This window comes from Podospora pseudoanserina, chromosome 6 (genome assembly GCF_035222485.1).
Source record: "Podospora pseudoanserina strain CBS 124.78 chromosome 6, whole genome shotgun sequence".
In the NCBI taxonomy this organism is placed as follows: Eukaryota; Fungi; Ascomycota; class Sordariomycetes; order Sordariales; family Podosporaceae; genus Podospora; species Podospora pseudoanserina.
Genome location: NC_085925.1, coordinates 2,505,172 through 2,517,909, shown reverse-complemented (window position 1 = coordinate 2,517,909; position 12,738 = coordinate 2,505,172). Strand labels below are relative to the sequence as shown.

The window sequence follows — 12,738 nt, the reverse complement described above, 5'->3', positions numbered from 1 at the left end:
ATGTCGTGATTGTTGAATGCAAAGATTCCGATGAAGGGGGCGGCTTTGGAATGGCTTATTGATGATGGGTGGAATTGAGGTTTTATCGTGGTATCCTTTGAGCTTCCCCGAGCCAATCCCGGAGCATGAGCGAGTTCCCATCATTAAAAAAAAAGGGAACGGAACAAACTGCAAAAAGCGGTACCCAATGCCGTAGAGTTCATTTATACAAAGAGGTATTTCCTACCCAAAAGACCCCAACAGTAACTAACCATACCATGCCGCGCGCGCTCGCTCGCTCATAATTACATTAAAACAAGTATAACCCATCCCTTTCCAACAGCCAGCCCACCCCGTAAAGCCAACCCAGTCATCTTTTTCCCGTATCCCAATCTCAAAACGCCATCCCATGTATTCCAATTCCACAAGTCATCACATCCACATCCCAGTCTTACTCGGCCGTCTATTCTGCTGCCACAAGGGCCTCCCACCCCCATTGCTCCCCCGACTATACACCGAACTCGCCACCCTGCTATGATCCCCTGGTGGCCCCTCCCCAACATCTCCCCGCCGACCACCACTCATATTCATCTCCCCCAAATCATCCCCCCCTTCCTCCCTCCTCAAATGATCCTCCTCATCCTCCTCCCCGATCCTATCCAGCGCCGCACTAAACCCGTGGCTAAAATCGTCAATCTCCCTTGTGAGCGGTACCTGATCCGACTCGAGTCTGTTCTCATCTCCCCTCCCGTTGTGCACAACAGGGATAGCCGCCGCGCCGCTGTAGATAGCCGGGTATTGTCCCTGCTGTTGCATATGCTGATATTGCATGCTCAACTCGTCGCTAGGGGGGTAAGAGGTGTGAGAGTGGGGGGTGATAGCTGAGACCACTCCTCCGGCGCCAGAATAAGCATAGGGAGAAATATCGTCTTGGCCGATGGGTGAGACGTCGTTTTGGAAGGGCATGCGGGGCGGCACTGCTGTCATGAGGGGTATACTCTTCATTTGTTGTTGTGGTGAGGGTTGGTTTTGCCCGGCGAACATCGGGTTGGGGCTGGGACCGGTCTCAAAGGCGTCGCTGTCTTGGGGGATGGCGGCGAAGCCTGTTCCTGGACCGGGGCGGGGGGTGCTGATGTTTTGTCCGCGGATGCTTCCTTTCCCGGGGCCCGATCTCGCGTTGGCGTTTTGTCGGCGGCGGATGCAAAAGGCGAGAAGGGCTACCAGGGCGATGAGGACGGCGAGACCGCCGATTGTGGCGCCTACTATTACGCCAGTTCGGTTCGTTGTTTGCGCTCGCCCAGTTTCCGGAGCGTCAGTTGCGGGGGAGGTGGTTTCGGTGGTGGTTGGCGTGGAGGTGGAGGATGATTGTGTTGAAGATTGCGTTGATGATGGTGAGGAGGTTGATGTTGAGGGAGAAGTAGAGCTGGAGGGCGAAACACTTGAGCTTGTCGACTCTGTTTCTGTTGAACTGGCCGATTCCGTTCCTGTTGAGCTTGAGGCGGTATCGGTTACCGTCCCCAGCGTTGTTGGCTCGCTCAGCGTAGAGACAGCTTGTGTCAGACTGAGACTCACGGTGGGAAAGGTGACCTGCGTCGTCAAACCACTTGCGCTCGTCAAAACGATCGTGGCCAGGTCGCTCGCAGAACCGCACCCGTACTGAGAAGCTCCTCCCTGAAAAACATTCTTGTAACACACATCACTTCCCCCACAGGTAAAAACGTATGGGTTCACCTCCGTCTGTGGCCCGCTGTTCGCATCTACACATCCGGTAAAAACACCTGCCGTGCAAGAAGCTTCTCCGTTTGGGCAGCACCCCACCACATTGTTCTCCGTATCCAGCACGCAATGCGAACCGGCGCTACACGTCGCTGCCAAATTCTGGTCACCTCCCAAGTAACCGCATACTGTATTGTCCTGTCGCCGACGAAGAGCAAAGAGGTCTCGTGAAGGTGGTGGTGTTGGTCGAAGAGGCCATGAGACAACACTCAATGGGTGGTATAGGACCGTTGTGGTTGGCGGAACAACTGGTACCCTCCTGGGTAACGGTTGAAGAATATGGGCGTTGCTCAGATCAAGCAGACTCGATAGCAACAGTAGAGCTGTCGGTGGTGGCAATCGATCAAAGAAATCGGATCTCATCTCGCTGTTATCGCACGCGCATTCGGTATGCGCCTGCTTGGTTATTGTTCGAGATGTGGTGGTGTTTGGTGGTGGTTCCTAAACTCGGCCGGTTCCAGAATCCAGAAAGAGACCAAAAAAAAACAACGGCGCGGTTCGAGGGCGCGCAGGCAGGTAGGGTTATAACAGTCGGGGCAGGGAAGAATGGAAAGAGACCAAATAAGATCTGGATTTGCTACAAACTGGGAGGAAGTTGGTGGCAGGAAGAGGCACAGTGGCGGAGGCAATTAACCCACCAGAGCAGCACCACGCAGCTTCGCTCGCAATGCGAAATCCAAGCCTCCAGGGCAAGCAGGGATCTGCTCGGCAGGGGGGGGGGGAGGCCTTTCAGGGTCTTTGGTTGGAAGGATGGTCGCTGCATGTCGGGTGGTGTCCTTCCACTGACGCCCCCATGTTCGGGTGCATGCCCTGGTGTCAGGTACACAAACCCCACTGCGGAGAAGGGCATCTTGTGTATCTTGACTTCCTCAGGCTCAGGTACGAGGACGTACCCGGATAAGCCATCATTGAAGGCCCTGGGATATTCCCAAACCTCAACACGTTGCCAACCTGGATGTCTAAATGTCAACTGGATATTCCATTTTGGCCGTTCTCCCACGGCCCTGGCTCTGCGGCGGAGGTGGTTAGCAGAAACCGCCGACCAACAGGAGCAGACTGGAGGTCCGGCTTGGAACCTGACGTGCATCTGCAGTAGTTTGTGCAGTGAGCAGCAGCCATGCAATTACCGGCTGGTGGACCTGCAAACCGGGCCATCTTGGGGGATGTGAGTCGCCGGTGAAACACAAGAGGGCAAAGCTTGAAGTCGACGGTTCCCGGTTGATGAGGAATATCGATCGGCTCCCAATGCCGTCGGCTTGTCTTAGCGGCCTGTAAGCCGATATTCCCAACCGTTACGTTCCTTCTCCTCGGGCATGGTAGAGGAGCGGCACTATCGCCTTGTGTAACCGTTCAAAGCAAAGTCAATGAACCATCAACGCCACAGCTTGCCAGGAACGGGGACTGGTGCCCGTTATCAACCCATCCCCACTTTGAACGAGACATCCAAAACAAACGTCCGGCAATCCGCATAACCAAGTCGCCATCTTCGGATCTCGGACAAATCTCTCCAGTGTTTTACGGTCATAAGGGAAGACAGTCGCTGAATGGGTCTTCGAAGCGCACATGAAAAGGTAAAAAGATCACCACAGGGCTTTGTCCCCGTCCCGGTGGCCCCCCAAGTTCTTTTTTTAGTACCCCGCACTCTTGGCTAGCGTGGCTAGCGCACTTTGCTGCCGAAGCTGTGGCGGTGCGAAGCGGGTCACCGTTGCAGGGGTGCTCCATCATGACATCGATGGCAACGTCAAAAACGGCTTCACTTTTGGGGATTTTCCCCTCGAACCAAGTTTATGGTTGTGTTCCAGAGATAAAAAGGTTGCCACATACTACTATGGTATTTTGGAGGTTAATTGGTGGGGAGGTCACTGATACCTACATAGCAGCAAGTCAATTGGTTGCACTTGTTTGTCTACATACGCGTAACTGTTTGCCCTCCGATCAACGGCTCCGAGAAAACCTGCATTTGGGCCAGTGTTCCTTATTGGAATTGGATTTGACCCACACTCGCACTCAAGGGAGCGGAAAAACTTGGTCTGATGCTCATCTCGGCTTCGGGAAAGCTGTGCCTCAAATGTGGCTCTAAAGTGCCTATGTCGCGGTGGAGCATCATGAGAACATACGCCGCACGCTTGCCTATTGGAGGGTATGATACCGACGCCGTGGTTTAAGCCATTTAGGATCAACTAACCTTCTCATCTGTGCTCAAATTGTGGAGGTAATTATATGCCGAGATAGATGGTGCAGCGTGCCTTGACAAAAAGACTGTATTGCTAGGATAATGTACACTGTATGCTGTAGTCAAGCAGCGACAGACGCAGCAGCCTTCAGCCTGACCATCTCCTTGAATGTCTCCCTGACTGACTTTTGTTTCTTCTTAGGAGCTAATGACCAAGCGGCTTCCTTGAACTGGTTTCGAATAACCTCTTCTTTTGAGGGAGCGGTGGGTGTCTCGACATGTTCAACGGTGATCTCTTTAGAGAGTTTCGCGGTCTTATGCGCCATGGTTGTTGGTGAGTACTGGATCTCGCTAAACCAAAATGTGATATCGGGAGTATCTGGAGCTACTGTAGCCGGGTCCTGGTATTGAGACCACGATCCAGTTTCGGCTGTATGATGATAGATGGGGTTGACGTTGGGGGTGACGAGAGTGGCAGTTACGTCGATAACACTGATGGGAGAAGAGATAGAAGCAAGTGGCGAGTATGCAGTTGATCCACTCCATTGACTGCTGTTTGTTGGTGATGGTGTGTCGTTGGTGTAGTTTCCATCGTTGACAGACTCATGAATGCCAGCCATGGCACCAACAGATGAAGCGCACTGTCCGCTGACTTCGACACCGACACCTTGTGAGGTCCTTGACCATGATGGAATGGTGGTGGGACTAGACCGATGGGACGGTCCGGTGTTATCCCTCAGTCCCATATGTTCGGACAGGCGTTGAACCTGGGCACCGATCTGTTCTTGACCCAACAGCAGTTCAGTAGCGTCGTTCTTGATATCTTTGGCGACGGCTCTGTTCAGCCATTAGTACTAAAGTTTAGAACACACTACGATGGTCACAGAATATAGCTGTAGGTATCAACTCACAACGTATGCACCCCCAGGGTAAGCTCAAGCTGTTCAGTCGCCGTTTGTAATTGCTTGTGGATATTCTCCACCGCAGCCTTGCCAGAGATGGCCCACTTGACGCGTGAGTCGTTGATGGAGGTAATCACAACCTGGAGCTCCTCGATGATGTCCATACAGAGATTGACTTGGTCCATAATGAGATCATTTTTTCGGTTCGGGCTATCCGTGTGCTGGGTTCCTTCGTCATACCGAATAAGCTCCAGTACATAGGTTAGGCTTCGAAGTTGAGTCATAGTCTTGAATAAATCTGATCGGGCGTCATTATAACGCTTGCTAAGCTGGTAAAGCTGTTTAATTGTCTTTTGCGCAACTTCGAGTAGGGTGATACAGCCAATGCCGATAGAAAATGGATCCATTGTTGTTAAGACGGGGTACCTTGGAATTGTCCGGGTCAGGTAGGCAGAAAGATAATCAGAAATGGCTGAAGACCGCGCATTCCCTCATGAAATATTGCTGGGATTTAGCCCGTCTTTACTTTCCCACAACACCACGCATCGATCTGGACAAGAGTGAGTTGGCATGAATGAACTAGGGTAACCGCGGCAGTCTGCAATGGTGCCCAGGCAGATCGAATCTTCCAGCTACCTTTTGGCATGTTTTCGTATGCCTCTTTCATCTGACTTGCCAATGGGAAAATGGAGTCGCATCCTCGACGTGCATTCTCCATGCTCATTGGGAGCTTCGCCCCACGATCAAGCTCGACATCTGCACCACCCCCGCAATTGCAAGAAACTCAGCGTGAAGCGGGATGTTGAAGAGCTCTGCCTAGTAGGAAGCTGATGATAATACGCGCTGCCGCTGTTTTGATTCTGTTGGCCCTCTGTCCAATAGGGCAAAGGCTTGCCACCGAATCTCTGGGGATATCAGATCTCGTTTTGGTTGCAGATAGGCTACGGTACCTGAGTCATATAACGTTGTATTAAGCTTATGTTAAAAGCAGCGGGAGCGCCGGCCCTAAGGTGTCTATGAGTAGTAAAACGCCAGATATTATGCACCATCCTACAAATGCTTCCACCCATTATGCACTACCACCTGCATCTCGTTGATCAGGCAAAACCCACCCTTCTCCTCCCGCACTACTCCCTTTCCTCCTTCGCCTGCCCACTGAGCCACCCTCCTGCGTATCGTGCTCTCTTTGAACCAAGGCGTAGTGAGCCACCGCCCCAGCCGATTCTTCCATAGCCCAAACCAGATCTGGCTCAGCGACACCCAGCTGCTGCCCACCGGATGCACGGCCTTGTATGCTTCCGGCTTGTACCCAACCCTGACATTTGGGTTGAGAAATACTCCTTTCGTCCTTGACTGCGGGTTGTCGGCATGAATCAGGCAGCACTCTGACCCTTCAACATGGTATTCCGCAAGGCTGTCCTGAACGCCCCTGAACTTCAGTCCTTGGATCCCCATGAAAGCCGTCGCTGGCATGGCCACGATACCATTCCAGCAACTGGACACCGGCGCAGGTAGTCCGTTTATCAAAGCTGAGCGGGAGTTCCCTGACCTGAAGTATGGCCAAGTCTGTGTTACATGCTCATGCCCAGCCGAGTCCCTCAGCGCAAAGGTATCGTAGAATTGTGGCGGCTTGCTGAAGTCCATGGAGCATGCCGCAGCGTAGCTCCCCTTGTTGGTATCCAGCAGCATCATGATATCTTGCGTGTTGAAGACTACATCTCCGAGAAATAGCACATGGTCGAAGCTCGTCCCATTCTCAGCCAATTCGATCAGCGGTTCCAAAGACTTGTTGCGCAGTTTCGAGAGGTACGGTATCCTCCTCGGCATCAACTGCTTCTCTTTGCCCACCGCAATCCAACCCCCTTCCTGCCCCGGGGTGCTGTGTAGGAGGTCTTTGTGCGTCTCCTTATCCAGCACAATCTTCCGCCCTACTCCCGTCTTCTCAAGTTGTTCATCCAGCTCCCTTAGCGCCCCCTTTGAGTCATCCCAACTTCCACTTTCGTATACACTGACAAAGACATTGTTTGGTCCGAGGGTGTTAACCAGGTCGAGAACGGCGGCGTTCCAGCTAGAGCGGAGGATTTTCTCGTTGTTCCAATGCAAACTGGCAATGAAGACTCGGCGGGTTTGTAGGGAGTGATGGGCTCGGGCTTCTCGCTCGGTGCGGATGAGGCGGTAGTAAATGATATGGGACTCGAGGAGTGTCCAGAGGAAGAAGGCGAGGAGGACCTTCTTGAGGGCTGAGCGGGAGAGGAGGGTGCGGAGTAATCGCGAGGAGGGGAGAGAAGGGGCTCGTGGTTTCATTTCATCGCTGTTTGAGGGAGTGTTTCACCCTGCACAGAATTGCCGTGGAGTGTGTTTGGTGTTGTCGGGACGAGAAAATTGGTGCGTGTTGGCGTTAGCCATGTTGAGAATGGGAATATGAGGTAAGAGACGGTTTTGCAGTGCTGACCGGCGCTGTGCCGTTGGAATTGACTTCTGAGTGGAGCCGCTGGAATCGCGTTTAATTAGCGCTAGGGAGCGGGAGTGGCTTGGCACACAGCCCTGTGGGTAGTGGGGTTCAAATTTTGGGGTCACCCTGGAAGGGTTGGGGGTGATCCCCTCAACTCAACAACCGGGCACACATATCAGAGTAGGTATGGATGACCTCGGACGTGAGAGGGCGCGCTTATAAAACCGAACAATCGAAAGAGCTCCAGAATGTCTACATACATCAGAGAACACCACAGGTCCGTTCCCTTCCTGTCCGATTGTGACCTCAATTTGACACTGACGTTATTAGGTGCATTTTCACCATCTCATCTTCCAAGGCTCCGAAGTTCGGATTCCGGGCACCGCACAAGAAAACTGATATGAAAGATTCTCGTTGGGCTTTGAACTCAGGATGCTGAATTACTCCCAAACACACAAATCATCATGACTTCCAGGTTGCCGTTACGTCTATCAACACAGGCAAAGCCCGAAGCAGGTACGTGATCCGTAACATGAGACATAGAGAATTTAATAGCTGAATTTGATCATACGGATCTGATTCCGCAGTCTCACCAGCCCTCAATATGACCAGCCTCGACACAGCATTTCTCTATTCCATACCTATCAATCATCAAGGTCGTTGACCACGGTGAGGAAGATCATGACAAGGGTGAGCGAGCACCAAGTGGACCTGCCTCGTTTAGCGTTGGCCTGTCAAGCTGTCTAACCAGAACAGAACCCTTGAGGTTGATACGCACAGACCAAGGTGATTGGAGCATCTCTGTTAACGAGAGCACGCGAGAGGACCCCCTTTCCTAGAGCGGAATCTAGGGGAAATGTTCCGGTACACAAGCGGTGTGTTCGGGGTGGAAATTCGAGGTGCTTGGCAAGCCCAACTGTTTCCACCGCGTCTCCTCCCATTCGCACGTAAAGCTGGCCAGCGTGACCCTCAAAATCCCGTCGGACTTTCGGCTTGCTTTCTTTGCTCTTTGTAACTGACACCGGAGGGCCAACGACGACAACCGAAAACCACATGCCGCCTGAGCCGGGGTAGCACCGGCATTTATGAGAGAAGCACATGGCCCACTCGTCACCTTCCATGCAGCCTTCGGTGCAGCTGCCTTCTCCACAGCCCCTCGACGACCAGCCAGGCCTCGAGGTCGTGCCGCACGATAACCTCCCCGAAGTTCGACCCGAGGAAGAGCCAAAGTTCTATCTGTCACCGGCTCAATATCAGAATCAAAAGATCGTCCTCGGCGAAGATTATCCCCAGGTAGTCGACGGCAACGGGGAAATAGAGGTTGGTAGCCCAGCTTCAACAGAAAAGGGCACGCTTCCTCCTGTCAGCAAATCCTACCAAAGGCGAAAATGGTGGATTATTGGCGGTACTGCTTGTGCAGTAGTTGCCATTGTTGTCGGCGTTACTCTAGGTGTTGTGCTATCACTGAAAGCCCGCAACAATGATGGCAACGCCGCCATAAATGGCACGTCGGGACCAGAAACCATCCGCCAAGGCTCAAAGCTTTCAGCAGCGGGCTGGCGCAAAGAAAATGGTTATGTTGAGAGGTATCTCTTTTATCTCGACCCTCAAGGTCAGATCAGACGCTCGCGAAGTATCACCGGCAAGGGCAATTCTACCTCCACATGGGAAGTGCTGCCAGTGCTTGACCTAGAAGCAACCAACGGCACCTCACTGGCAGCCACCATTGCCCTTCATGGCAAAGATTACAATGTATGTCAATCTCTTTTGTCACTACAATAATTCCCGAGCTCACCAGATGTCCGATAGCCGCAAACTGCATTGTTTTACGAGGCGGACAGAAAGGTCTTCGGCACCATGTTCAATCAAGCCAGACAACCAAACATTCTGATCGACAACGTTTCGGGAGGGTACAGTCGTGGTTTCGCGGACCTAGCCATGGGTAACGCGGCTAAACTTGCGGCATACTGGCCCTATGTCGTGGCTCAACATGAGACGGGTGATATCATTCAAGTTGATCACATGCTGGGGGATGGTCTTGTCCCCACCGAGGACTGGTATGTCCAGAATCTCAACATCACCGCCTACGAGGGCTCGTCGCTATGCATAGTACCCACCAGTTCCAGCTTCACCGAGATCAAGGAATCCAAAGCCTATGGTGTAGTCTACCAGAAGCCCAATCAGGGCTTGGCCATCCATTACCCTGCCTTTGAGCCAGGCACGCCCGACGCCGTGCAGCTCGAACGGGTTCCTGAAAGTAGGTCATCGCTCAAGACGGCCCATCAATGTGTCGACTAACCAAACTTTTAGCATTCCCCGAGCTCTACACATTCCCGCCCCAGACTCCGATGGCCGCCTTTGCCGTCCCCCGAGGCTCCAACGACAACGACAGCCTCGTGGACATCTACCTTGTCATCAAGAGTTACACTGGCAAATTTGCCGTTTGGTTCAGCGAGAACTCATCCTCTTGGAGGGAGGAATTCCCTGCGGTTTTCCAGGAGGTTGATGAAGATTCGGACATTGCATGTTCCACCCTGGCAGTCACAAACATGGACTGGGAAGGGAAGGAGGTCCCGCTGGAGCGTGGCGAAGTGCGGTGTTATTTTCAGCGTAATGGCACTGTTGTTGAAGTAGCTTTTGAGGGTTTGATTTGGACTGAGGTTGGGGTGGTGCCGATACCATGAGCCGGCGCGGGGGGGCACAATAGAGTTTCCTCGCCAGAGCTACTTCAAGGAGTGGCTGAAGGCGGAGACTTTTGCTCGGGACGCAACGTTGTTGTGCAGAGTGGAATTGAACTCTTGCCGTAGCTGTATGCTTTTCCGCCGCCAAGGTGCCTACGGTTGAACGTAGACACCTGGACTGACTGGCCATGCAGCAGCTGGAAAGCAGACCGTTGAATGGCAAGCCGCGGGTGGGAGGCGGAGAAGTCAGTGTGACGGGAAAACGACACGATTGGGATATCAGTGGATTCTGCCTTGCCTGCGACAGACACGAAGTGGATTTATGTAATTCAAATCTGACCAAAACGCTCGGCTTCTATAGAGCATCTCTCATCATTCGCATTGCCCCCTCACACCACGTTACAAGAGCTGATGGTTTAGGAAGGTCACACAGGCTTCCTTTGCCCAGCAAACCAGTCGGACATTTCGGGGAAGACACCGTATGTCTCGGGCGCGCCGCAATCTATGGTCCCTTCGATCTATGTTCAGGTGAGGCACTGACAAGATTTGTTTTCACTGATAGGCCCAAGATAGGTAGGCCAAGCATGTAAGCGGCTCGATCCTCTTCCGCCATAGCCAACAGCCAGTGTCTGATTGATGCGACTCTGGGAATTAGTCTACAGCAAACCCGATGGCCATTATTTACCAGCTCTTTGTTTGTTCTTAGAATACGAAACCAAAATACAGTCTCTGCCTATCTCCAACTCTGATGCACTGTCTGAACTACCTTTCGAGAATGGAATAAACCACCAGTCTTGGAACATGACTACCCTGCAGCATGCCACCACCGGCAACCTCAACGGAAACCGACCGCCTTCACCATCGGGTCAAGTCGAGAACTTGGAACCGGTTATACTGGGAACAGGCGCGGCGTTGATGCCCATCACTGTCGCCATCGCGATGGTCCGGATTGCAACCGGGCGGGCAGTTTCAAAACTGCATGTTGACGATTGTAGGCATCCCTATGACCTACCTGGCAGATCAAGAGCTGACACTATCAAAAGACGTCTGTCTCCTCACCCTATCCTTTGGGATTGCCCAATGGGCAATGATGTACCGCCGTAAGCGCTCCCCACCTTCACTCTTTCACCATCCGGGCCTTCAAAGCTAACCCTCAAAGTCGCCCGGCTAGGCGTAGCCCGTCACGCCTGGGACATTCCGCTTACCAGCATCAACCCTCAAGTCTACCAAGTCTGGGCTGCGCACACTGTTCTGGGTATCATCTCCTTTTTCAACACCAAGGCCCTCATCCTGACGTTTTATCTCCGGCTTTTTGGGACAGTGCACTGGGTGAGGTGGATGTGTTACTCTCTTTTGAGCCTGTCGGTGGTTATATACGGTATGATTGGGCTCTGGTACGTCGCTGGTTGCGTACCCAAGAACTCGAAGCTGCCTGTGTGTGATGAGACAGGGCCGTTGATACTAGCAGGAGGGGTGTTCACTGTGGTGGCGGATGTGATGTTGTTTGGGATGCCGTTTCCGGTTATCAGGGGGTTGAGGCTTGGGAGGGATAAGAAGAGGGGGTTGGTGGTGTTGTTTGGGTTTGCGATTCTGTGAGTGTCGTCCTTGGGGGAAATTGGGAACTTTACCTATGTGCTGATGAGATATTTGATGGCAGGATTATTGCCACAAGCACAGTCAGTCTGGCGTATCGGATATCGATTGTGGTGAATGGGACTGAGGACCCTTCTTGGGATGGGGCTGAGGTGGCTGTTACTGCGTATGTTGAAGGCCTTCTTTTCAATTGGTGATGTCTACCTACCCAGCTGACGTGATGGATAGATATGTGGAAATATTCGGCACTGTGATTGTCGCCTCTGCACCGGCTTTGTACACGTTTTGGACTCGCATCTTTACAGAAACACGACTCTACGCGACATTGAGATCTGGCTTTTGGTGCAAGCAGAGAACAGAGCCTGACATCAGACTGGGTCAATGGAAGACTTGGCCAGCCGCGCATGGCGTGGCGGCAGTGCCTGTGAGAGCCAAAGTTGTGGGGACAGAGAGCAGTCAAGACTTGATCCAGGAGCATGGCGGGAATGGTGGGATACTGAAGACTGTGACTGTGACGCGTGAGGTTGTGGGTGATTAGGGAGGACGTGTGGGACTTGGCTAGGTAAAGAGAAAGGGGGGAGATCTGGGGAAGAATAGGTAAGGTACCTTAGGAATGGGTGTGTGTTAAAGAGGCCAAGTTATTCCATGGGGGATGAATGTACCCAAGAATCACGCCCAAGTCTTTATAATGTCTGGATGAAGTAACCAAAGTGCTCGGATTGAACTCTGGTTTTCTGGGTTTGTGGACTGGAACTGCTGGGATCTGTGTCTTCTGTACGGGCATCCCGCCGTGGGACCCGAGTCTCGAACCAACTTTGCTCTTGTCTTCAAATAATCTAGTACCATTATCCAAAGCCAAGATTCATGTTTTCTAGTTGCTGTCTAACTGAAGCTGTGTCAATTGAAGCTGTGTGACACAGTTTCAGTCAGGCCCGTGTCCCACGAGCTAGACGACTCTATCAGGTGGAACCCTGGATATTAAGGAACTCAGAGTTGCTTGGATACCAATCTACCTGGTTTTTCCTTCGCTTCGAAATCAAATTCTCGTAATAGACCGTCCCAATCTCTGAATCCCGGTGCTGAACCCAATCTGTAAGTCTCGTCACTGCTTCAGGACTAACGAGGTCACGATTCTGATCGTTCAGGCCCATGCAACCCAGCACCCAAATCGCAAGATGAACA

General features: G+C 52.5%; 5 protein-coding genes across 5 annotated transcripts; 2 read left to right on the top strand and 3 right to left on the bottom strand.

The window, feature by feature from the left end:
- Positions 1-411: 411 nt before the first annotated feature.
- On the bottom strand, positions 412-2,118 carry QC764_600130 (uncharacterized protein; the record flags this gene model as incomplete). The annotated part of the gene is made up of 1 exon (XM_062948533.1): positions 412-2,118. One exon carries the CDS (start codon positions 2,116-2,118, stop codon positions 412-414), a length of 1,707 nt encoding a protein of 568 aa, XP_062797763.1.
- Positions 2,119-3,604: 1,486 nt separating this feature from the next.
- Positions 3,605-5,237, bottom strand: QC764_600145 (uncharacterized protein; the record flags this gene model as incomplete). Its single annotated transcript, XM_062948535.1, has 2 exons — positions 3,605-4,765; positions 4,840-5,237. The coding sequence occupies 2 exons, from the start codon at positions 5,235-5,237 to the stop codon at positions 4,051-4,053; spliced, it is 1,113 nt and encodes a 370-aa protein (XP_062797762.1). The 3' UTR covers positions 3,605-4,050.
- A 643-nt stretch (positions 5,238-5,880) lies between these two features.
- Positions 5,881-7,134, bottom strand: QC764_600140 (uncharacterized protein; the record flags this gene model as incomplete). Its single annotated transcript, XM_062948534.1, has 1 exon — positions 5,881-7,134. One exon carries the CDS (start codon positions 7,132-7,134, stop codon positions 5,881-5,883), a length of 1,254 nt encoding a protein of 417 aa, XP_062797761.1.
- Positions 7,135-7,372: 238 nt separating this feature from the next.
- On the top strand, positions 7,373-9,966 carry QC764_600150 (uncharacterized protein; the record flags this gene model as incomplete). The annotated part of the gene is made up of 5 exons (XM_062948536.1): positions 7,373-7,559; positions 7,613-7,972; positions 8,034-9,034; positions 9,092-9,539; positions 9,593-9,966. The coding sequence occupies exons 3-5, from the start codon at positions 8,381-8,383 to the stop codon at positions 9,964-9,966; spliced, it is 1,476 nt and encodes a 491-aa protein (XP_062797760.1). The 5' UTR covers positions 7,373-7,559; positions 7,613-7,972; positions 8,034-8,380.
- Positions 9,967-10,599: 633 nt separating this feature from the next.
- QC764_0095490 (uncharacterized protein) lies at positions 10,600-12,236 on the top strand (the record flags this gene model as incomplete). The annotated part of the gene is made up of 4 exons (XM_062940984.1): positions 10,600-10,954; positions 11,123-11,555; positions 11,621-11,722; positions 11,785-12,236. 4 exons carry the CDS (start codon positions 10,600-10,602, stop codon positions 12,092-12,094), a joined length of 1,200 nt encoding a protein of 399 aa, XP_062797759.1. The 3' UTR covers positions 12,095-12,236.
- Positions 12,237-12,738: the final 502 nt, after the last annotated feature.